Source organism: Saccopteryx bilineata, chromosome 4 (genome assembly GCF_036850765.1).
Source record: "Saccopteryx bilineata isolate mSacBil1 chromosome 4, mSacBil1_pri_phased_curated, whole genome shotgun sequence".
Classification (NCBI taxonomy): Eukaryota; Metazoa; Chordata; class Mammalia; order Chiroptera; family Emballonuridae; genus Saccopteryx; species Saccopteryx bilineata.
Window position 1 is genome coordinate 267,666,170 of NC_089493.1, and position 25,382 is coordinate 267,691,551.

General features: G+C 55.5%; 1 protein-coding gene across 1 annotated transcript in view; it reads right to left on the minus strand.

Annotated features, from left to right (window-relative positions):
• CASTOR2 (cytosolic arginine sensor for mTORC1 subunit 2) overlaps positions 1-25,382 on the minus strand; it is a 52,951-nt gene that overhangs the window by 2,140 nt on the left and 25,429 nt on the right. The window contains exons 2-7 of the mRNA XM_066274624.1: positions 14,466-14,536; positions 8,536-8,729; positions 7,747-7,879; positions 6,708-6,831; positions 5,471-5,581; positions 5,007-5,089 (exon numbers count right to left, since the gene is read on the minus strand). Coding sequence (XP_066130721.1) covers positions 5,007-5,089; positions 5,471-5,581; positions 6,708-6,831; positions 7,747-7,879; positions 8,536-8,729; positions 14,466-14,536 — 716 coding nt within the window. The remainder of the gene's footprint in view (positions 1-5,006; positions 5,090-5,470; positions 5,582-6,707; positions 6,832-7,746; positions 7,880-8,535; positions 8,730-14,465; positions 14,537-25,382) is intronic.

Sequence of the window (25,382 nt, forward strand, 5' to 3'; positions counted from 1 at the left end):
TAGGGACAGACAGGAAGGGAGAGAGATGAGAAGCATCAAGCCTTCACTTGATGCACCTTAGTTGTTCATTGATTGCTTTCTCATATGTGCCTTGACCGGGGGCTACAGCAGACTGAGTGACCCCTTGCTCAAACCAGATGAGCCTGCACTGAAGCCGGCGACCTCGGGGTGCTGAACCTGGGTCCTCTGCATCCCAGTCTGATGCTCTGTCCTCTGTGCTACCACCTGGTCAGGCTTCCTCCCTGATTTAAAGGCACCATTCAAGGCTTCCTCCTACAGGAAGACCTCCAGGACCCCGAGGACTTCTCTTCTCCAACACAATCCCATGTGTTTCCCTAAAAGCTACCTTTCTGATTTTAGTGATGATACACTTACTGGCCCCGCTGACTGGGGGTGGGTTTGGGGACGGAGAGTCCAGATTGGGCTCCCATGGGATTCTGAGGCGGAAGCCTGGGAATTGACACGGGTCCCATCCCCAATGTCTCTATACTCAGCTTCCCTTCGGACCCTCTACTCCCTGGCCTGGTCCTGCTGGTCGGCCCACCAGGAACCCGTGCAGTGGCCCTGCAGGTCTCTCAAGCTTCCACTTTCCCCTTCGGCAGCAGGCTGTGTGGGCCTCCTGCCTGCACTCCTGGGGCCAGTGTGCGGCCGCGTGGGCCTCCTGCCTGCACTCCTGGGGCCAGTGTGCGGCCGCGTGGGCCTCCTGCCTGCACTCCTGGGGTCAGTGTGCGGCCGCGTGGGCCTCCTGCCTGCACTCCTGGGGACAGTGTGCGGCCGCGTGGGCCTCCTGCCTGCACTCCTGGGGTCAGTGTGCGGCCGCGTGGGCCTCCTGCCTGCACTCCTGGGGACAGTGTGCGGCCGCGTGGGCCTCCTGCCTGCACTCCTGGGGTCAGGGTGCAGCTGCGTGGGCCTCCTGCCTGCACTCCTGGGGTCAGTGTGCAGCTGTGTGGTGGAGACTGGCTGTGTCCTGAAATACCTTTAGCTACAGACACAACAGTTCCTATAAAACAGGGGTTGGGAACCTATGGCTAGTGAGCCAGATGTGGCTCTTTTGATGGCTGCATCTGGCGCGCAGACAAATCTTTAATAAAAAAATAAAGTTAAAAATATAAAACATTCTCATGTATTACAATCCATTCATTTCCTACCGCTCATGTTCATGATTGCGGGTGGCTGGAGCCAATCACAGCTGTCCTCCAGGACAACACCAAATTTTTATTGGATAATGTGTAACGCACACGGGTTCCCGACCCCTGCTATAAAAGGAGAAGGGAAGGAGATTAGGGTCTAGAGTGGTGCATTTCAGATCACAGGTTGTGACCCATTTGTGACATTAATTTAGAAGGCTGGTGACCAGCGTTTCAGAAAATGACACAATGTAAAAGGGAAGGCCAAACAGCACAGCATACGGTTAGATGAGAGTGGCTTTGAGAAACTGTAACTCGTGTTGCTTGGGTCTGTGTGTGCCAGGTTACAATGTACAACAGATTTACTCCAGCCATGATCAAACCCTTATGGACTCTGCTGGTCGAGAACCTGTCAGATTCTAAGATGTTTTTCTTGCTGGACTCTTGACGGCTATAAGCATGGCTCTAGAGCCCCTGGGAAGGCAGGTCCAGCTGCTGTCTGCTAGACTCACACTGGTGTCCTAAACACTCCTGTTTCCACTGCGATCCACGAGGCCAACAAACAAGTGTCCTGTAGCAACGCGCAGACACCTGCCACCGGGGAGACCGTCGCTTCACCTACCATCTCACCTTGCCTTCTCCTTCGTCCAAACTTTCTTTGTGATACTATTATACTGAGTGTATTTGGGTAAACTCAGAAGCAAAGCAGGGGACAAAAGGGTAAGCAGGTGTATTTATGAGTCTTCCTGCCTCTTTCTGTGCCTCCTCCTGGTGGCTCCTGGCTGCCCTCCTCACCTGCTGAAGCTCTACTGGTCTCCCGCACCCTCGGGAAGAAGCGGGGCAGACCCCTCGGACTAGCGTCAGGACCCTGCCCCTTTGCCGGGAAGACCTGGCACGTTTCTTCCCTCGGACTCTGCAGGCAGGGCCCAGCGGCCGGGGTGACGTGGAGGGGCGCTCTGTCACACCTCCTCCACTTCTCCTCCCCGTCAGCCCAGTGACTATCCGCTGCCCCTTTGCCGGGCAGACCTGGCCCGTTTCTTCCCTTGGACTCTGCAGGCAGGGCCAGCGGCCGGGGTGCCGTGGAGAGGCGCTCTGTCACACCTCCTCCACTTCTCCTCCCCGTCAGCCCAGTGACTATCCGCTGCCCCTTTGCCGGGCAGACCTGGCCCGTTTCTTCCTTTGGACTCTGCAGGCAGGCTCAGAGGCTGGGGTGACGTGGAGGGGCGCTCTGTCACACCTCCTCCACTTCTCCTCCCCGTCAGCCCAGTGACTATCTGCTGCTCTGCGTCACCTCCTCCCAGAAGCCTTCTTTTCCTGAACCTTTTCCAAGCCACCTAGTCCTTACATGTGACAATGACAGCTGCTTGCTGAGCACCTCACCGCTGCTACTAAGCCCTGAGGCAGCATGTATCCTCATCCTTGTTTTACAGAGAAGGAAACCGAAGTTCAGAGGTTAAGCAAGCAACATGCCCAAGGCCACATTTCCCGCCTCCTTCCCTGGTAAGTTCCTCTATCTTCACAACCCCATGACCCCGCTTGCCAGCAGACTGGGCAGAAGGGCTGGGGCTCGTGCAGGAGGCGGCCCGGGAGACAGGCCGGGCCCAGGGTCGGACCAAGAGCCTTCAGAGTACACTCCCCAGCACTCGAGTCCTGCCCCCACGGCGCGCTGGCTTTAGCCCAGATGTGAGCTGAGTCAGAAGGCACTGTCCGGCCCTGCAGATGACTGTCCACCTGCGAACTCATGAGAAAGGTGGAGGCAGGTGGCAGCATCCAGTTCCCTCACAGGCCCTTTCCCCCAGATCCAAACGCCCTCCATGTCCCTGGCCTGTCCTAGGAGCAAGGCCAGCGCCTGCGCACCGTCGGGAACATTCTGCACCGTCTGTGAGAAATCTGGCTTCACCGCTCCCACTGGGGCCTGCCCCGGGTGCCCCCTGGAAACAACCCCTCTGTCATCTGCCACGAGCCTCCACTGGGCTCAGGCTCTCAGGGCTAACAGTGTGGCCGGAGGAAGCAGTTTCTCATCAAGACAGTGCTCTGTCCCGGGCACTCTGCAGTCCCTCCCAGGGGCTGCCACCTATACCCAGTGCTGGTGGGAATGTGCCACATGGCCCTTCCAATGGTCTGGGGCCCCTCAAAAAATGCTCATGGGAAAAACTACCAAAGACACTATCTGGGAAACTGTGGAAACTGCCCTGGCCGGTTGGCTCAGTGGTAGAGCATCAGCCTGGCGTGCAGGAGTTCCGGGTTCGATTCCCGGCCAGGGCACACAGGAGAAGCGCCCATTTGCTTCTCCACCCCTCCCCCTCTCCTTCCTCTCTCTCTCTCTCTCTTCCCCTCCCGCAGCCAAGGCTCCATTGGAGCAAAGTTGGCCCGGGCGCTGAGGACAGCTCCATGGCCTCTGCCTCAGGCGCTAGAATGGCTCTGGTTGCAACAGAGCGACGCTCCAGATGGGCAGAGCATCGCCCCCTGGTGGGCGTGCCGGGTGGATCCCGGTCGGGCGCATGTGGGAGAGTCTGTCTGACTGCCTGCCCATTTCTAGCTTCAGAAAAATACAAAAAAAAAAAAAATTGTGGAAACTGATGCTAGAGTAAGCCTTAGGGCAGGGGTCCCCAAACTACGGCCTGCGGGCCACATGCGGCCCCCTGAGGCCATTTATCCGGCCCCCGCTGCACTTCCAGAAGGAGCACTTCTTTCATTGGTGGTCAGTGAGAGGAGCATAGTTCCCATTGAAATACTGGTCAGTTTGTTGATTTAAATTTACTTGTTCTTTATTTTAAATATTGTATTTGTTCCCGTTTTGTTTTTTTACTTTAAAATAAGATATGTGCTGGCGACGCCCAGGATGGGCAGAGCATCGCCCCCTGGTGGGCAGAGCGTTGCCCCTGGTGGGCGTGCCGGGTGGATCCCGGTCAGGCGCATGCGGGAGTCTGTCTGACTGTCTCTCCCTGTTTCCAGCTTCAGAAAAATGAAAAAAAAAAAAAATAAATAAAAATAAAATAAAATAAGATATGTGCAATGTGCATAGGGATTTGTTCATAGTTTTTTTTTATAGTCCGGCCCTCCAACAGTCTGAGGGACAGTGACTGGCCCCCTGTGTAAAAAGTTTGGGGACCCCTGCCTTAGGGAATAACTGCGAATCTTTTCCTGGGGCTTCAGGTGAGTGTGGCCCTAGGTGAGGAAGTGCTCCTCCCCAGGATGGAGATGGTGACGTGCTGGGATGGCTGAGGCGGCCAGAGACGCTCAGCAAATACCCTGTGTATGTGATGCAAACATCAAAGATTCCGTTCAACAGTCATTACCTGGGAGCAGTGGGGGTGGAGGAGAGCCACTCTAGCGCCTGAGGCAGAGGCCACAGAGCCATCCCCAGCGCCCGGGCCATCTTTGCTCCAATGGAGCCTCGGAGGGGAAGAGAGAGACAGAGAGGAAAGGGGGGGGGGAAGCAGATGGGCGCTTCTCCTGTGTGCCCTGGCCGGGAATCGAACCCGGAACTCCTGCACGCCAGGCCGACGCTCTACCACTGAGCCAACCGGCCAGGGCTATTCCCCTTTTCAGTTTCTGTTATGTCCCCAGTGTCCTAACAAAAAGCAGGCATGAATCTCCTCGTGGGGAAAGTACGAGTGCTTTGGTTGAAGCCATTCCTCCAGTCCTGCAGAGGCTTGTGCCTCCTGTCACTCACTGCTCAGGGGCCTCAGGCTCCCTAAGCCCGTCTCCCCACCTGCACCACAGGGTACAGGGCTCCCTAAGCCTGTCTCCCCACCTGCACCACAGGGTACAGATGCTCAGGCCGAATGACTCCAGGTGATACGAGTGCCAAGCACTCAGAAGCACTTGGCAATGCCGGCCCCTCAACCCCCCACTGTTGAACCCCACGAGACTCACCAAATCCTAGGGGCTGGCCTCCGATCCGCACCATCTTCCAGAGCTCTCCAGATGCGCTCGTGAACAACAAATTACTAGGAAACCTTAAAATGGAGTGAGAGAAAAATCCCAGAGGCTGCCGTTAATGAAGCTCCCTGGCCAGCACTCTGCCCCGGGCTCCACCTGCCCTAGGATGGTCCCGAGGGCCCCAGCAGAGCCTCCACCCACTCTCTCTGCACCCGCTCGCCTGGGGGTTGGGGGGCAGGAAGGCGAGGCTGCGACTGTGCTAACAACTGCTCCTCCCCAGCTCCACAGAGGGGGCCGAGGGACCAAGGGCACTTGGATCTGGGGGCTGCGTCTCCCTGAGCTGCCTGTCACTTGTGAGGCGGGGCCAGCTTACCTACAATGAAGGGACAAATTGGGTGATATGCCCATAATGGAGCCCAGCCCACCCTGGGTCACCTGTCCCCTGCGGCCAGGCTCACCTCTGCTGGGTCTGCACGTCCATCACCAGGGAGATGTAGCCCTCAATGAGGGAGAAGGAGAAGAAGCGGATGTGGCCACAGTCGTCACTGGCAGCCATGGGGTCCTTCACGCTGGGGGCGGGGGTGCTGGTGAGGGATGGAGTGGGGCCCCACCACACCCCGACCCCCACCTGGCTCTCCCACCCTGCCCACTAGCCTCAGCATGAGGGGCCGGGAAGAGCAGGGCCAAGTCCCGGCCCCTCCCTGCCATGCTGGGTAGCCCTCAGCCCGCCTCCCCCGCTTGGTCTCATCTGTGTGATGCAGGGGCGTCCATGGCACTCATGGAGGCGAGCACACACTGCCCCGGGCTGGGGACCCAGCCGGCCCCCAGCACAGGACAGGGTTCCTGTGTCCTCATGCTGGCCCACACCTCAGGGTGCAGTCTGTTGTCACTGCCAGCTCACTGGAACGTGCACCCACCAGACCTGGTGTTGGCCTAAATTTAAAATCTGCTCTGAGGAAAAGCGCAGAGCCTGTTGTCCTCTGAATGAAAAAACCCAAGTTCCCGGCTCCTTAAGGACTGAGCTTGCGCTCGTAGCTGAGGGGACTGCGGGGTGTTTGGGATTCACCAAGTTTTGTGATTCCCAAGGAAGAAAGTCTCCCCTCTGAGAATGGGGCTTTTATTTATTTATTTATTTTAGTATTATTATTATTTTTTTTGCATTTTTCTGAAGTTGGAAACGGGGAGGCAGTCAGACAGATTCCCGCATGCGCCCGACCGGGATCCACTTGGCACGCCCACCAGGGGGCGATGCTCTGCCCATCTGGGGTGTCGCTCTGCCGCAATCAGAGCCATTCTAGCGCATGAGGCAGAGGCCACAGAGCCATCCTCAGCGCCCGGGCAAACTTTTGTTCCAATGGAACCTTGGCCGCAGGAGGGGAAGAGAGAGAGAGGAAGGAGAGGGGGAGGGGTGGAGAAGCAGATGGGCGCCTCTCCTGTGTGCCCTGGCCGGGAATCGAACCCGGGACTCCACTCCAGGCCGACACTGTGCCACTGAGCTAACCAGCCAGGGTGAGAATGGGGCTTTTAAATATAGCCATGTCCTCCTCCACCCCAAACTAGCTGCAGGGCACATCTGTGTCTCCCCTTTCAGACGGGCCCCCTGGGCAGGTCTGTCCCCTCCGAGGCGGGCTCCTAAGCACAGGCATGTCTCCTCTCCGTCCACCCTGAGGTCTGTCACACCCAAGAGCCCCCTACCCGTTGGAGTAGAACATGACGTCCATGAGGAGTGTGGCGACAGCAGGCAGCGTGTCAGGGTCCAGGCTGGTGACACAAAACCTGTTGCTCGGGCTGGACAGTGGGTGAATGACAGGCCTCTGGACTGCAAGAGTGCAAACACAGGGGGGCTCAGGCGGGCGGGAGAGGAGAGGTAGAGGCAGCGGAGGCCCAGGAGAGGGCACGGTTCGCCAGCAGACACTCTGGGGAGGCATGGCTGCAGGCCCTGGAAGACCTGGGCCCCGACATTTCGTTGGCCCCTCCACCTACAGCTCTCTGACACCCCCCCCTCTGGCCCCAGGCCTTTGCACATACTGTGTCATCGGCCTGGATTGCCCTTCCCAACCTTCACCATCTGGCTTAGCTCCCACTCATGTTCCAGCTTCAGCTCGAGTCACTGCTCCGGGCGGGGGTCTGCCCAGGTACCATGAGCCAGGCTGGAAACACCTCTGGCCATTGTGGGTTGCGTCCACACCCAAGAACCTTACTAGACCTTGGGAACAGGGTGTGACCGGGATGCTGAACTGTGTTATGCCCAGTGTTCAAGTGATGCTCTGAGAATGGGCTGCTCTGGGGAATGACCTGGTAACTTTTTTTAAAACTGAATTTGTTGGTATGACACTGGTTAATAAAATTATACAAGTTTCAAGGGTACAACCCTATATCATCTAAATGTCACACTGTGTGGTCACCACCCAAAGCCAAGCCTCTCCCACCACCGTTTATCCCCTGCAAACCCTCTTCCTCCTCCCCCACCCCTTCCCTCTGGGAATCATTCTACTGTCTGTTTTATTTTCTCTTGATCCCTTCACCTTTTCCACCCAGCCCCCACACCCTGCCCTCCGACAGCTGCCAGTCTGTTCTCTGTACCCATGAGTCTGTTTCTATTTTATTTATTAGTCTACTTTGTTCATTTGAGTCCACAGAAGTGCAGTAACATGGTATTTGTCTTTCTCTGACTGGCTTACTTCAAGGGCCTGGTAGATTCTCGAGGTCTCCCTAAATGACCACCCCCACTCACCCATCTTGGGCTTCACAAAGCCATTGGTGATACCAAGGTCCTCGGCCGCCACCGTCTCACCGTTGACGACCCGCAGAATGGTGAACTCTGATGACAAGGTATGGGTGACAAAGGGCAGGTCCCGCTCACGTACCTGGGGACAGGAGGTTGAGGATGTGTCCTGTGGCCCCTGAACTGAGTGGGTCTGGGGGTAGCGACCCCTCTACTCCGAGATTCTGCCCAGACCCAGCTGCTCCTGCCCTTGCCTCCTGCCCTCCTGGCGGGGGGTGGGAGCCTGGGACCAGGGCATGCCTCCCCAGGGGCAACAGGGAAGATACAAAGGGGCAGATGCCACACCAAGGGCTGGGAGGTACAAGTCTGTCCCCCACCCTACCCTTTGAACACTGCGCCCAGACCTGTCCCTTCCTTTCCCCAGGCCCATGCCCTTGAGGGTGGTCCACGTCCCATGGGAGAAGAGAAGGACACGGTGGCCAGAACCTGCTGCTGGCCCTGTGACCCGACATACTTGCCACCCCAGGGGAAGGGTGGGGCAGTGGGGGAACAGATGTCCAGTGGGGACGGTAGCCCACCCATATATGACCCCCAGACCTTACTTCCTGGCCTCTAGGTCAAGCCCAGCACGGCCCACTGGGGGAGGGCAGAGACCTAGAGCCCAGCCTGGGTCGTGCTAACACCTGACTGGCACCTCCCTCTGAGCTGATCAGGGACAGGGGGCCACAGAACTTGGCAGACAGTGTCTGTGGGGGGTGTCCACGCCGCCCCAGGCCCTGGGGCGGGGCAGGCAGTTACCAGGATGAAGTCCGTCTGGTAGGTGGAGAGCATGAACACGGAGATGTTCTGGTCGGCCAGTGGGGCGATCACCGACTTGGCGATTTTGGTCACGCCGATGGGCTGGGAGCTGGAGAAGCTGCCGCCTCCTGATACTACATTGAGGGCCAGCCAGGTGGCGTCTGCCACGCTGAGGTGCTCCGAGCACGGCAGCTCTGGAGGGGGACACAGAAGGCAGGCCTGTGACTGATGGGCCTTAGGTCCCTAGGACACAGAAGGCTGCAGAGCTGGGGGTGGGGACTGAGACGTTGGACCAGCTGTGTGGTCTTGGCCCGCCCCACCCTCCGGGCCCAAGTGCCCTCATCTGTCCAAGGGGGGTGGGCTCAGCCTCAGAGGACTTCAGGTGTCAGGTGGCTCAACAGGGTGGGAACTTCATGGACAGGTGGTTTAATTGTGTCAGGCCTTAGTTTCCCCTACTGCGAAATAATGAGTATTCAGCAGTTAGTAATGATTTTGTTATTTTTAGTCCTCACTACCCTCTGGGTGGCAGGGGCTGCCATCACCACCTCACACCAGTGGAATGGGTCTCGTGGTTTTCAAACTGGGTTCCCAGGAACCTCCCAGAAAACTGGGGTGGAGTGGAGGCCAGGAAAATACAGGAGGAGGGCCCAGGATTTCCTCCCTGCTTCAATCGGACCTGCCTGTTGGGCCTCCCTGGAAGGACTCACAGCTCCACGAGGGCTCCTGGGGATGCCACTGTCAGGTGGGCCGTGACTGCCACCCAATTCCCTTCTGAGAGCTCGGGAGTCCTGGGGGGTGGCACTGGCCAGGGGCAGGGTGGGGGAAGTTCAGAGCGACAGTAATTGCTGGGTCTCTGTGGCTAGGGCAGGGATTTTTGCTCAAGATCACTTCTGAAAGGACAATGCCAGGATTTAAACCCAGGCTGACACCCTCACATTCTGTCCTGGGCACCGAATAAGAAGGGCCACAGGAAAAAAAAAAAAAAAAAGAAGGGCCACAGGACTTCCTGAGCCCCAGGAAGGATAGCGGCTAAGGAGAGGGGCCAAGACACCAGGCAGGATGAGGACAATGCCTCAGGCAACATGGCTTCCAAGGAGAGGAAATTGAGTGAGGCCCCACCAGGCTCCTACCTGCCCAGTTCTGGTCGTCATGGCGACCACAGCCTAGTGAGCCCATTGGTCCTGCTGGCTAAGAAGGGCCAGTCCTGGGCCAGGCTGGCTGGAGAGGCTGCCGGCTTCCCAGAAAAGGGAAAAGGTTTGGGAGGGAGAGCAGGAGAAAACATTTTAAAAGACGCTGGATCTCGGGCGGCCGTGTGTGTCTAGTCTCTCCACTCATTTACCCGAGGTGTCAGAAAGGAGACTGCTGCTCGGCCCCGGGCCGGCCAGAGCAAACACGCTTCCCAGAACCGGAGGCCCGGCTCAGCTCTGCGACGTGAATAATTCTGCTCCTGGCTCTCGGCCCTGGAGAGAAGCCCCTGAGGTTCTTGAAAGTGGCAGGCCCGGAAGGAGAGGGAGGTGGGCTCTGGACCAGTGGTTGCCCCTCTGAGGCGTCCAGAAGGAGGCACTTTGTCAGAGCGCCAGAAGCAGCTGGAGACCACAGCATGTGCTGCCTCTGGCCCTGTGGACCCCAACGTTGCCCGGGCATCCTGGGGGAGCGGGAAGGGCTGCCTGGGCCCCGTCCTCCCCGCGGGCCAGGCCTCATGGTGCCGGGAGTGCTGCTCCTGGGTGTGGGGCGAGCTGCCGGGAGGCAGCAAGCTGGCTCTTCCCTGGAGGGAAAGTGGACCCTTTCCAACACTGAAACAGATTATCTCTGTCACTGCCCATCGTCCAAGACCCTAAAAATAGCTTCTTGGAGCTGAGGACGCGCGCTGGGAGAGGAGCAGCAGTGTCTCCCTGCCCTCTCAGGCCGAGTTGCGGGGTGGAGCCTCCCCCTCTCCAGGAGTCCCCTGCTGTTCTGGCCACGGGGCCTGTGCAGTTCCCTGTGCTGTGCGGCCTCGTCCTCCGCAGATTCTCAGGCCCCTCCCGTCCTGCCTGCAGCAGGGTCGTGTCCTGGGGTAGGGCAGGTGGTTTGAGTCTGGCTGTGTGACCTTGGGTCCCTGGGGTTTTTAGTTTTCAAATGTGGGATGATGAAATCATGATCTACTAGAGAAGACGCTTGGAGGATTAGAAGAGATAATCCCCATCAAGCGCTTAGCTGAGTGCCTGGCGTCCGCCCAAGTGCTCCTCAGATGCCCGGGCCTTTGTTGTCACGCTGTTGGTGGCAGTTCGGCTGGTTCTGGATGGCAGGTGGGTACAGTGTATCAAGAGCGTTACAAATGTTCAAATTCACTGTAAAGGAGTACAGCTAGCCCTCGAAAAATACAAGTTTGAGCTGCGCGGGCCCACTGACGTCGGGTACACACGAACATGGCTTACAGAACAGAGAGGGAGGGAGGTGACCTTGTGTTTGGGACGAGGCCACGGAGGCCCCTGGGCACGGAGCAACTTGCCCAGAATGATAAGCAGTGAGTAGCAGGGCTAAAACCGAACCTGGATCTTTCTCTCAGCTCAGCAGGAAGCCAGAAGTTAACCTTTCAACATCTTCCTTCTCCTATTTTTTGGCCAGTCAGGGCCCAAGGGGCATGTCCTGTCCCAATGTGCTACAGGTACCAACTGACACAGGCGAGGGGACTGCAATGGGTGGGGACCACTGAAAGGGCCGGATTAGCACTACACTCCTTTTACCAGCACACCCACGATGCTGCCCTCTACCTAGAGGTCAGGGCAGGTGCTGCTGCTCATATTATTCTGGGTATCTGAGAACATCTAGCATTGCACACAGTAAGTGCTCATTAAATATGTAAAAGATCAAATGGCACACATGCACACAAACCCCTCCTGTTTGCCATACAGACACACAGCATCTGTTTGAGCCAAGAACCTCTAAAATTCCACATTAGATGCAGCTGCCTGGCTAAAGTCACTGACAATCGTCCCACTCTCCCGGGGAAAGTTAGCATTTTACGTACATGTGAATTGCAGAGAGCTGCTGGTTCTAAACTGAGAAAGCTTCACGCTGGCAAGAGTGAAAAATAACCAAGTCACCCTGGCCAAGGGGCGCCTTGGGTGAGAAGCAACGTCTGCAGACCTGGGAGGCAGCGCACCACCCCTCACACAGCATGGCACAACCAGCAGCCTTCGCTGGCCCACTGGGGCAGATGCGGGCCACACTGCTGTTCCGAAGAGGAGCCTCCTAACAGAAACTGCCCGGAGCTGAGGTGACAAGGGGGAACTCGGCAGTCCCCACCCCAAGTCCTGCCCTGCCCCCCTTCTCAGCTCCTCCTGACCCGGGTCTGTTAGGAACCAATACAGCAGCAGTTCCTGCTGCAAATGGGCCCGTCACTCAGGGACTCCGGGCGCCGGTGTCAGTTTTCCCTCTTATAAAATGGGTCTTATTACCCTCAGGTCCTTGGAACAATCCCAGGGGTGATGCATTTCTGCAGTGGGGTAAAGGGAGTCTTATTTTGTGTATTTTCCCTGGTAGTTCCACAATAGGAGTATGAGAGATACTTACTACTTTATTATTTTTATTAAAATTTTTTTCATTGATTTGAGACAGAGAGAAAGAGGAAAGGGGAAGGAGAGGGAGAGAGCAAGAGATGGGGAGAGAGGGAGGGAGGGAGAGAAAAGCATCAACTGGTTGTTTCGCTTACTTGTTCCACTTAGTTGTGTTCTCACTGATTGCTTCTCCTACGTGCCCTGACCTGGGGCCGAACCTGCAAGCTCTGGTGTGCCAGGTCAACTCTCTATCCATTGAGCCACCTGAGTAGGGCTAGATACATTCTACGGTACATATACATAATTTTTTCTCAGGCAATAACAGCTATTCAAGCAGCCTGCTTTGCTAGCCCGGGAGATCCCTGCCCAGAAGTCACAGAATTCTAAGGCTCCTAGGGTCAGAGATGGGGTCTCTCAGTTCCCGTGACATCTCCAGGGCCTAGCAAGATGCTGGCACGCCCCAGGTGCTCAGTAAACATGCCCTCCTGCAACCCTGGGGGCTGGCTCAGATAACTGGGCAGTCCTCTGCAGGACAGCTCCCTGGTTAGTGACAATTCCTGCACACACGGCCTTCCAGGGCCTGCAAAACCGGCTTACCAGGTCCCACAACCTCCCTCTCTCCTTGCTCAGTGTTGTCTCATCTGCTGCCTGGAGAGGAGGGTTAGACAGACTATGCTCAGGGAACACTCTGGGCATTCCTTCTGTCTGAGACGCCACGATTCTCAGCAGTTCTACAGGAAAGGTACGAGTGCCCATAAGAAAAGGAAGATGAGTTTGGGGTGCCAGAGCACCCAGTTTTCACGTACCCGTGGCTCCTGCACTCAGAAAACACCTGCTGAGGAAATAAGTAAGCGGCGACATGGGTGTCTTTGGTGGCGAGGCAGGGCCTCCTGGGGGGCCTGCCCTGTCCTTGCTTTGGCCACGCAGATGCCCCCTGGGAGACAGGGGAGCCCACCCCCACACTGCCTGGTGCCCTGGAGCACCTGCGGGCGGGAATGACAGAGCCTCGCTGGGGAGGTGGCTTCCCCAAGGTGTCAACATGAATCGGGAACTGCAGAAAAGTCAACCTCAGACCCATTCGCCATCTCAGGCCCACTGTAGGAATCACCCTGAAGAAGAACAAATGTTACATATTTAAAGAGTTTACAAATTTATCATGGGAGAAAAATTAATGCAACTTGAATTCTAACCTTTGGGGACAGAGCAAGGAAGGGGGACTGCTGGGAAAGGCTGTGACGTCACAGGAAATTGTAAGTTGTAATGCTAATGGAAAACATCTCAATCTGTATGATGGTCAGAAGTAAATTAAAGAGAGATAGCCCCATACAGAGAAAAAAGTTGGAAAGGAGACGCTAAAAAGTGACTAGTTATTTGGGGGCTGGGACTGTTTCTTTTTTTTTAATTTTATTTATTCATTTTAGAGAGAAGAGAGACAAAGAGTGAGACAGGGGAGGAGCAGGAAGCACCAACTCCCATATGTGCCTTGACCAGACAAGCCCAGGGTTTCAAACTGGCGACCTCAGCGTTCCAGGTCAACGCTTTATCCACTGCACCACCACAGGTCAGGCCCAGGACTGTTTCTTAAAAATGTTGAATCTGTTTTATCATCTGCAGGTTTTGCAGACTGTGGTTCAGACACCGGCCTGGGGGCTGGGGGAGTCCAGCCCCCTGCTGCTTGTAAGCCTGTGCACGTGACCACCCCTTTCTGTTCTCAGCTCCTCATGGATACACCATCTCCCCGTAAGTTAACGCGTATGGGTCAGCCCAAGTGAATGAATGTTTGTTGTTACTTTAGAGCATGATGAAACAAAAAACTTACATAATAAAACTACAAGGAAGTGGAGAGAGGGGAGAATGACTGCTAATGGGCAATGAGGCTTCTTTCTGGGGGGACGAAATCGTTCTGGAATGGGAGTGGAGACAGCTGCGCAACCTTGTAGACATCAAAAACCACTGAACTGCCGTGTACTTGACAAGGGTGAATTTTATGGTACGTGCGCTGTATCTCAATTTTAAAAACGGGAAAAAGGTAAAGGAAAATCACGAAGGGCGGTCTCTGGGGCTTGCCCCGATGGGAACCAGGACTGCGGACGCTGTAGGCACCTCACTCACAGTAGATGCACAGGGAAACACGTCTCTTCCTTCTTGGCTGCTCTAGTTCTCGGCCGGGCGAGCGCCCTGCTCACTGACCCTTTTATCCCTGGGGCCTTCCTGGGCCAGTCTCACGAGCAGAGAGAGGGAAGGGCGATCAGCCAGGACACAGGAGAGAAGAAAGACCCTCTGCTGCCTCTCTAGCCCACCAGGAGGAGGGGGCAGAAATAAGGAGGCAGGCAGCCAGGACGGACACCCCTGTGGGCACAGTCCAGCCAAAGCCCAGATGGGAGAAGCACTCACCCAGGAAGCCCTCCTCATCAACGATGATGGTGTAATCCTCCGGCGTCTCGGTCAGACTGAAGAACTTGCACCTGGGTGGATGGACAGACAGACACAGGATATCATGTCAATTCCGCATTAGTCCTGTCAAAACACTGTGGTCGTGACCCAGTCGATGACTCGGTTTACTCAGAGCTCTGGCCCCAGGCTGCTGGTGACCTCCAGTAAGCTGCTTCTCTCTCCCTCCACTCCCCCACTCCCCAGTTCTGACTCAGGGTCTCAGAGAGGCCTAGAGATGGTGACCGTCCCCTCTGCACCCCTGATCCTTGGGGACCCCAGAGTCGGCTAGTTTCTAGGATCTTGTATAGGCCCATGGGCCTCAGACCCCACTTTTTCCAGGCAGTGGCTGAAGGGCAGCTCTGGGAAGGGGTCATGCAAATGAGCTGCCTTTCCCATAGGCCCCCACATTCCACCTCTGTCACTGTTGCCCCCACCATCCCGGCCCCTCTCCTCCCCAACTGGGGCAGTCCCCCTGTCATTTAGGGCCTAATCCACATCACCCAACTAACAGCCCAGCCTTCAGGGTACTTTTCTTTGCTCCATGAGAAGCATTCGGTCCACCATGCGGACCCCTGAACGGCCATGTCTCCTTTGGTAACACTGCTCAGCCTGGGGTGTACAATGCTCACCGCCCCCTGTGTGCACCCCCATCAATTTCCCAAGGCCAAGGACTAACATTCACTCTGCCCCTCTTTATCGTGTCCCTGCTGGTCTTGGCCCTGTGCCCAGGCTTTCCATCATGGGGTGAGGAGATGTCACCACCGCTCAGTGCCTGTCTCTCTGTCCCCCAACCTGGTCAGAATGGCCCCTAGAACACTCCAGGAGCAGCTGCAGGGGGAGATGGTGTGCACAAGCAGCCGCACGCAGGAAACGCGGTCACTTATCTGGCACTGCTGCGCCCAACCGCGCGCCCAGCACGGGCTCCAGCCCAATGCGTACAACCCATCCATCCATCACGGGAGCCGGGACAGAAAGAGGCCCACCGAGGAACCGCAGCAAGGGCCTGGAGATCGCTTTCGCAGAGATTAACACGGAAAAGGAATCTGAACAGGGGTGCAGTGCCGCAGGGGGCCGGGCAGCCCGGATGTCCACAGACCTGTCTCCTCCTGGCCCTCCTCCCCGGTCAGCCGCCTGGCGACACGGAAGACTTCTCCACAGAACCTCTGCAGCGCCCTTGTACTTTACTCTTTACAACTTTCACAAGGAATAAGAGCAACTGGAACTGGTAGGAGTGCAAAATGATACAGCCATTTGGAAAAGTCTGGCAGCTTTTTATAAAGTTAAACACACACCAACCACACGAAGCAGCAATCCCACTCCTGGGTATTTATTCAAGAGAATGAAAACATATGTGCACAAAAAGACCTGCATGCAAAGGTCTACAGCCTTTACTTGCAATCACCCCAAACTGGACACAACTCAAGTGTCCCCCCTTCAGCTAGAGAACTGGATGAACTGCAGGCACATCCACACCGCGGGGTCCTGGTTGGCAGCAGGAAGGAACGAATTACTGACTCGTGCAATACTGGGGATGAAATGCAAATGGATTTTGCTAAGTTAAAGCCAGACTCAAAAGGTTACCGTACTATATGATTCTATTCACACGACATCTGGAAGAAGCAAAACTGTAAGGACAGAGAACACCGTCGTGGCTGCCAGAGGCGGGGTGAGGGTTGACTTAGAGGGGGACCCGGGAACTTTTGGGGTGGTGGAAATGTTTGGTATCTTGACCGTGGTGGTGGTTACAGGATCATATATACATTTGTCAAAATTAAAAGGACTGTATGAATTTTATTGAGTGTAAATTATACATCAGTGAACCTGACTTGAAATGCTTGTGCCTGAATCCCAAACAAGGTGGCATTTACTCTCTTCCCCTCTGACATTCTGCTCAACCAACAGCATATACACTCTTCCACTTGCCTCCAGCTCTTTGGTTTTCAATTGACATCTCTGTCCCTGCCTGTCCCACATCCAATTTGCAACTATTGCCTGGACAAATGAGATCTATAATTGCTCAGGACAACGGCAAATTATCACCTTAGTAAGTGGCAATCACTGGCCTGGCCTGGCTCCTTCCTGGGGACTCCTGTGCACTCAGAGAGAGCCTCGGGGCCCCCCTGTCGCTGGCCTGCCATGGGCAGGGGCTTGTTGGGTGGGGGAGTGGCCACCTGGTGTCTGAGCAAGCCCTGTGAAGGCAAACAGATGTGGCATTTGCTCCCAATGCCCTCTGGGTGGTGAGGGACCCTCCAGAAATAGAGCACATAAATCATTCTGGAGGCACAAACACTGGCAGAAGCGAGCACCGGCCTCCGTGTAAACAGGGTATAAATATGTGGCTGATGTGACCGTCTCGCCCTTCAAGACCCAGTTTAGGCATCTTCTTCGGGATCAAACCTTTTGTGACTGGCACCAGCCACCTCTCCCTCACCTCCCACCGTAGGAGTGAGTCCCCCTTGACAGCCTATGGTCTCGCCCCAGTCTACAAGAGGATGTCAAGGCCACTGTGGGTGAGCGGTATGCCACGGCTCTAGGGAGAGTTTATCTCATAGTGTCTATGAAGTGTGCCCCCAGAACTGGGCAGTGCACACACAGTGTGCGCAGCTGCGCGCGGTGAGTGCTTTCACAACCCATTATGAATAAGACTCGTTTCACCCAGCAGAACCTAAACTCTCAGAGGCAAGGACTGTGGGTTCTGGACACACACCTCGGATGAGCATGGGCCAGGCACAGAATCAGCACTCCTTGTCTGATGAGCAGAAGAATGAACTAAAGCCACATCCCTATCTCCACAGCCAGAGGGGCCCTAATCAGAACAAGCCCTGTGCACTGCCGTCCTTGACTTAGCCCTGCTCTGTGAGACGCTCAAGTCTCTTGTCCCAGCTCTGAGCTCTCTAATGAGTCATAGCTAAATCTACACCCCAGATGCCAAGCTCCTGCTGTTTGTGGCCTCTCTGTACTTGGTCCACAAGGAGCTTGAAAGAGGACCAAAACCCAGCAATTAGCCAGCCTGTTAGGAAACCCGAGGAGGAGGAGAAGATCCGTTTGCCCTCTCGGTGCCCTCATGGTCCATAGGAACAGGATGAAACAACAGGAGGAGACAGAGATGCCTGGACACCAGAGCCAAGAGGCCTGGGTTCCAGTCCCAACCCGGCTCCGGGGGGTGGTGAGCCCTGGGCTGCTTCCTTCCTCTGCACAGTGAGCAGCAGCTTCAGGCGGGACGGTTCCCATCTGTTTCCAGCTTGGGCAGTGCATGGGCCACCTGGAACCCTGCCAGCTCCGTAGCAGGGTAGATCTCAAGGGTCCTGGCCAACAAGGCACGGAGACACGACTCCACAACCATTCAGTTTCTGGAAAATACTGTTCAGGCAAAAACCCCAGCTGGCTCCAATCAGAGCCCAAGACAGATCTGCTGCCCAGAGAGCTGGGCAGGTGGCACCACAGTGCTGGGGAGAGGGCTCGTCCACTTCATGGTCTGTGTGAGGAGGGCTCACGGAGCTGGGCAGTACACAACCTGTGCAACTGTGTGTAACGGTTACTTGCTAGGTCCTGTGGGAGCAGTCAGTAGATGGGATGCAAAACTCTAGAGCTCTGACCAATGAAGGAGGGAGACTGGGGAACAGCAGCTGTGGGGAGAGCCCTGGCTCACCGTTGTTCAGGACACACCCCAAGAACCATGCAAGTCCTTTGTCTAGGGGGTGACGATGCATCCCTGGGCTCTGTGAACAAACAGAGCATGGGTACCAGATGAGAGCAGGCTGTACCAGAGAGCCCATGTCTGTTCGGAGCCTCATGGCTCAGCACAAAGCACGCCCAGAGGCACCAAGGGGACCCTAAACGGCACTCCTCTGGCCTGGGGGAAGATTCCAGCCACCTTTCAATCTTGTGGCTATAGACCAGGGGATGAAAGCAATGCTGCTACTCCTGGCTGTGTGACCTTAGGCAACTTACTTAACCTCTCTGTGTTCGTTTCCTCATGTGTATAATGGGGATAACAGTATCTATCTACTTCACGGGTTGTTGTTGAGGAAAAAATAAGGAATACCCAGTATGAATACGATAAGCACTCAATATGTTGGCTACTTCTTCCTCTTGGTGGGCACACAGAGCTCAAGGGGAGGCAAGGGCGGGGGAAGCAGCTTCTATTCCGAGTAAAGAAAAGCTCTAGAGCCAGCTGACCTCAGAGACCAGTGGGCTGGCTGGGGAGGCAGTGAGTTGTCAGTTCTCTGAGGGGCCACGCCCCAGGCAGACAGGCCTCAGGGGTGATGCTGCCTCAATGGGGAGGATGGATTAAGCTCAGTCTCCAATTCTTTGCAACACCTGGTCCCTACACACTGACCCAAGCAACAGGCTTTGGCTGAAAAGTCTCCATTTACCTCCCCAGTAGCTCAATTTTCCCGGGTAGCCAGCAAAGGAATGATTTATGATGAAAGATTTATGGTGGAAGAGACGGACCCAGCCTAACATTGCCAGTGAATCTGCACTGGAGCCAAATCTGAAGCCCTGGGCCTGCTCCTGCTCTCAGACATGCCACACTGAGGCCTCAATCTTCACAGGCACCTGGCATGTCTGAGAACAGAGACCATTCAGGTTTCCATTGGGTGGAAGCTCCCATCAGCATCTGTCCCGCCTTTTCCGTTCACTGGCTGGCTGTGCTCACCTCCTCTTGGTTCCCAGACACCACAAAGACCTAGTCAGGGCTGCCTGTCCGTGGAATCTCGTGGAGAGGACCCAGGTCTCTGGGAAGTGGAAGCTAGCTCTGTGGGGCTGTCATAAGGCCCTGAGCCAGCCAGCTGCAGCTGAGGTCACCTGCCAACCCCTCACGGAACAAGTCCAGACCTTTGCAGTGACAGCCTGACCAAGCCAGGCTTTGAAAAGAACCCCGAGTCCTGCAAACAGGATTGAGAATCAGCTTCTAGCATGTTTCAGTTACCTGTTTACAAACCATTCTTGGTTTGTTTCTTTGCCCATGAGCCCATTTTGAATTTCAGCCCCAGCCTGGAAAGCCAGGAGGCTTTCCTGCAAAGTGCAGCCCATTCAGTCTGGCAGGAGGAGGAGGCTTGGCCACACCCTCCTCTGCAGGACATCACAGTGAGGACAGAGGGCCAGGGCCCGACCCGCCCAATGGCCCCTGCCTGCCGCTTTCCTGCAGTGCAGCACGGGAGGCTTTTCCCACACCTGGCGAGTGGCAGAGGTGCTCTGGGGCCTCCTCTGGGTGCTGGCCTTGCATGTTCCAGGGCTTCTGCCCCCAAAGGACGGGGTCTGTCAGCCTTTGTTCTCTTTTTTTTTTGTTTTTTTTTTTTGTATTTTTCTGAAGCTGGAAACGGAGAGACAGTCAGACAGACTCCCGCATGCGCCCGACCGGGATCCACCCGGCACGCCCACCATGGGGCGGCGCTCTGCCCACCAGGGGGCGATGCTCTGCCCATCCTGGGCGTCGCCATGTTGCGACCAGAGCCACTCTAGTGCCTGAGGCAGAGGCCACAGAGCCATCCCCAGCGCCCGGGCCATGTTTGCTCCAATGGAGCCTCGGCTGCGGGAGGGGAAGAGAGAGACAGAGAGGAAAGCGCGGCGGAGGGGTGGAGAAGCAAATGGGCACTTCTCCTGTGTGCCCTGGCCGGGAATCGAACCCGGGTCCTCCACACGCTAGGCCGACGCTCTACCGCTGAGCCAACCGGCCAGGGCAGCCTTTGTTCTCTTAACCAGTGGCAGCGTTTTCATCTGTTTCTCCTGGGTCCTCAACAGGTCTCTCGTGTTATTTACATCTCGTTCCCACTGTCTTTCACAACTACAGGTGACTGTTTCAGGTTGAAGCTGGGAAAAAAGCCCTGCGCTGGTTCTGTGATCTGAAAGGCAATCCTGAAGGGGTTCTTTTCTGTTAAGACAGAAAAGAAATCTGCTCCTGCGGGCAACATCGCTTGCAAATTGTAGAGGGATGTGCACATGCAGGACTGCAAGGGGTAGGGAGGGCAGAAGGAATTAGTGGGGTCTGGATAAAGCCCCTGAGACCCAGGCAACAGCCAAAAGCAGTGGCTAGATCATTTAGTCATTCAACAAACTAGTCAGGTACTCTTTCAGGTGCTAGGGGCACACCTTAAATAAACAACTGGAGTTTACATGCGGTGGGGGAGTAAATAAAACAGTGGGTCAGATGATGGTGCTTACCACAGAGCAAATGAAAAAATGCAGGGAGGGCCAGGGCTGGCAGAACAGGGGTTTACAATTTAAAAACAGCAGCAAGTGGCCACCAAGGGCTGGGGGATGGGGAAATGGGGAGACTGCTAAAGGATACAGTTTCAGTTTGAGGTGATGAAAAAGTTCTGGAGATGGATGGTGGTGGTAGTCACACAGATGATGTGCATGTACTTAGTGCCGCTGGGCTGTACACTTAAAAACGGTTACAATGGTAAATTTGTGTTATATACATATATATCTGGCTACAGTGAAAAGTTGAGCAGGGAAGGGAGGGTAAGCAAAGACCTGTAGGAGGTGTTGCTGACCCAGGGAGGTCAGAGAGAGGAGACTGTGCAAAGCCCCGAGGCGGGCAGATGCTAGGAGTGCCAGAGGCCAGAGTGGCTAAGTGGCAGAGGCAGGGAAATAACAAACAATGACATCAGAGGTAATGGGGAAGGGACGATGCCTGTTGCCGGGCTGAGGCGGGGTGAGGGCCCTGAGACCAGTTAGGAGACTATTCTTCAAAGCGCTGGCAAGAGCTGATGATGGCCTGGGCCAGGCTGACGGCGGCAGGCGTGGGTCTGTTTGTGGCAGAATAATATTCAACAAATTGGGGGAGAAGTCTGAGGCCAAGGCAGGGAACCAGTCTCCCACGGCCAGTGTTCTGGTGGGAGACCAGGAAGGGGAGCAGCAGGCAGAGGTGGGGCCCTGCCCCCGCAGAACTCCTCACCGTTGAATGTGGCCCCACTGCTGCAGTCCTTTCCCTGGTGGACACCTGGGGCAGGTAAGCAGCCTGGGTGGTGGGGCTGCCCCGGCCCTGTCGCATGGCCCAAAGCACAGACCTCTGGAGAGCTGCTGAATGGCTGCCTGTCCCAGGGGCCAGGGGCAGCCAGGCGGGCGCAGAGGGGTCATGCCCCGGTGGGAACACAGGCTGGGAAAGGCCAGCCTCTTGCTTTGTGAACACCCCCCCGAGTGCAGGGCACCCCTGAGGCCAGCACTGCTGGTTTCCTCTCTCCCCGGGGGGACTGAGGCAGAGAAGGCCCCAGTGTGGATCTTGGCTTTAGCACCAACCAGAGATGAAGCTGGAACAACTTATTGGTCCCTCAGTTGGCCCCAGGTTCTCGAACCTGAGAAAGAGGTTTGGAAATACCTCCTGTGCAGCTGAGGGTTGAAGGAGGTACTGCACATACATGGATGTGCTTGAGACTGCTTAAGTGTGGTCACTCAATGCAGCGGAGTGGAGCAGCTGGCCTGGGGATGAGGGGGAACTGGATGTCCCTGGCAGCGTTCCTGCCCGGGGAGTGCTCAGACCTTGCAGACAGAAGGCGCTTGACTTCCATGTGTTCAACCACCTTCACCTGATTTCAGATCTCCCCACTCCTGTGGTCCCCACCCCAGCCCTCACTGGAAGTGTCAGTCTCACAAGGAACCGATGAGCTCAGCCTAGCTCCGGGCCCAGTGACTCTCACACCCACCGGTCTGTCTCCGCAGCGAGGGGAATATCCAGGGCGGTGCTGGGATTATTCACTCGGGGTTTGTCTCTGCTAGTGAGATGTCTGCTCCTGAAAGACGGGGCCTAGTCTTCCTCATGCCTGACACAGGACTTGCCCTGGGGCCTGTGCATAAGCGGTGCTGAGTGAACATAGTATATCATAAATCAGTCCCAGTTTTCAGGCAGGAAAACTGATGCTCAGGTTGAGGCAGGACTGCTCGGGTCTACTGGGCTGCCCGACCTCTGAGTGGAGGGCACGGGAGGCACATTCCCTGTGACTCAGCTCCTCCCGCTGAGGATTCCACCAGCTTACACACGTGTCAGGGAAGACGCGGACAGCAAAAACCTGGCTACGACCCCAGATGCCCATCACTGGAAGAGGAGGGGAACAATGACAGTAGAATATCACCTAACATTCCAAACGAACCATCTACAATGACTTGCAAAAATATAAAAGAATCTCAGCAATGTAATAGTAGATGGAAAATCCCCCAAATATTACATACAGCATAGCACTCTTTTTTAGAGTTAAAAGCAGTAGCTAAAAAACAAACAAAAACCACCCCACCAAACCACCTTTAAGACTGCACGTAGCTGCATTACAATTTCATGAAAAGGAAGCAAAGGAATGAAGAACACAGGTTCACCTGGGCGTGGCTGGGGGAGCCGGGGAGACCTCAGTTGAATGTGGGGTATTGTCTAGATCAGGGGTCCCCAAACTGCAGCCCCCTGAGGCCATTTATCCGGCCCCCGCCCCACTTCCGGAAGGGGCACCTCTTTCATTGGTGGTCAGTGAGAGGAGCATAGTTCCCATTGAAATACTGGTCAGTTTGTTGATTTAAATTTACTTGTTCTTTATTTTAAGTATTGTATTTGTTCCTGTTTTGTTTTTTTACTTTAAAATAAGATATGTGCAGTGTGCATAGGTATTTGTTCATAATTTTTTTTTATAGTCCGGCCCTCCAACGGTCTGAGGGACAGTGAACTGGCCCCCTGTGTAAAAAGTTTGGGGACCCCTGGTCTAGATCTTATTTCTGCCCTAGCTGAACACCAACTGATTACATTATTAACACTGATTAGTTAGATAATGAAAAAGGCCGGCCATGCAAGGACACTGGGTGGGTAAGGGTCATGAACCTGAGCTAAGGTCCCCTGGGGCAAAGGAGACTGTTCGCTGGAAACAAGCTTAAGTTTAGGCAGCAGGCAAATGGGCCTGGGGTCCAGCAGAAAGGTGTGGAGGACCCAGCCCCACAGGCTGCACAGCCGAAAACAGGTGCAGGAAACTGAGCAAAAGAGCCACCAGAGGAGGCGTCCTGACAGGGGTCCAGGTGTCAGAATCAGGCAAGGGTCCCAGGAGGAATGGGCAGGACTGGTCCCAAGGCTACAATCCCTGCCATTTGGGTCATTCAATTAGACTTTGGCTGGTTAGTGATTTGGGGGCTCACTCTGGCTCCACAGATGTTATCTTCACCCCTGAATTTGGTCCTCACAGTCCAGTCTCTATTTGACCCTCCAATGGCACCGTGTAATGGTTAATGCCCTGGAAAAAGCACTGCTTTGGAGTCAGGGGGCCTGGATTTGAGCCTCAGTGATGGTATCAGCTCAGTGGCCTCAGACATGTATCTAGCCCCGAGCCGGCCTCTCCACTCATAGAGGGACAGATTGCTGGGCCCAGGGAGAGGTCACATCTCTGTGTAGATAAAAGCACCAGCCACACATGGATGCTCCAACAGCACCAGTTTCTTTCTTTCCTTTCAGTTCAGGTAATGACACGGATGGTCCCCTGGTTTCCTCCGGACAGAAATGGAAGTTTAGTCCTACTTCCCCTGTTCTGCATACTAAGGTGAGGACCCACATAGACACACAATGTCCTATTCGGCCAAGAAGGCAAACAGCATTTGTCAGCACACTGAAAACAATCCAAATACAGGAACCTAAGGTACTCTGTAGTCCTTGTCCTTGCTCCCCTCAACCAAGTCCCTGACACTATGAATTGGGGACCAACAGCCCCCAGAGGGTTGCTATTACAGGACTTGGGAGCTAAGCTGGGGTACTGCATGGAGTTGTTGTCCTATTGCCTGGCAACACTGAGTGCCCCTGGCTCCTGGGTCACGTGAGTGCCTCTCCTGCGGCCTCTCCAATTCTGTACTGGCTTTGGGGCAGGGTGTCCTGGGTGGCCCCCTTGGCTGACCCCAATCCTTAGATGACCCCCGTCTAGCACCATCCTCCTCAATAATGACCTCCAGCTCAGAGGTCCCCACAGGGCCTGACTTCTGCTCACCCCCAACCCCCTACAGGATCTGCTCATGTCTCCTGGTTGGGCAGGATCTAAACCCCAACCTGCACCTCCAGTTTCTTACATTTAGGCTAAGTGGTTGAGAACACCTCTCAAAACATCTCTGCTTTTTCATCCATTGCAGCCCTTCTCTCTGGCCTCAGAAAAGCAGCAGCAAGGCCACCTTCTCTCTCCCCACTCCCACAGGTGCCTTACTCATACTTGGCTTCCTCAACTTAGTGACAAACAGGCTCAAGTTTCCTCCATCCTAAAAAAAGTCTCCCTCACCCCTATCTCCTCATCAGGCCACTGCTTTCTTCCCTCCCCTTCACAAGCAAACAGGTCTCCAGCTGGTCACCACCAGCCCTCCAGCCACTGCCACTGGTCAGCCTCAACCCTCCATCCAATCCTGCTCAGCTCGCCGATGACCTCCACCAGCCAAACCTGACAGCCGCTTCCCTCATGCCCTCCTGTCCTTGACTGATTGGCTAGACCCCACATGGCTGGCCAAGGCCTTCCTTTAGACACGAATCCACCACATGGCCTCCTTCAACTTTTGACACTGATACTCCTCTGGTTTCCTGTAGTGACTTCTCTTCTCCTCCCCATGCAGGCGGCTCTCAAGGGGGCCTCCCACAACACCCTCCACTCAGTTCTCCCTGGGTCCCAGCCACTGTGACCCAGGCTTTGTCCCTGAGCTTCCAGCTTGCACTTCTCCACCACCCCTGGCTGGCACGGTCTTAGGCTCATTTCTCACATCCACTCTCTGAGACAGGAACGGTTGGCCCCCATTTCACAGACGAGGAAACCGAGGACAGCAACCTGTCAGCTATAACCGAGACTGCGGTTTGTGCCCTCATCCTGATGGGCCTAGGGATAGACCATAATTGCATATCACTCACTCGCTCTAAAAACCCACTGCTGTTTGCTTTGGGCT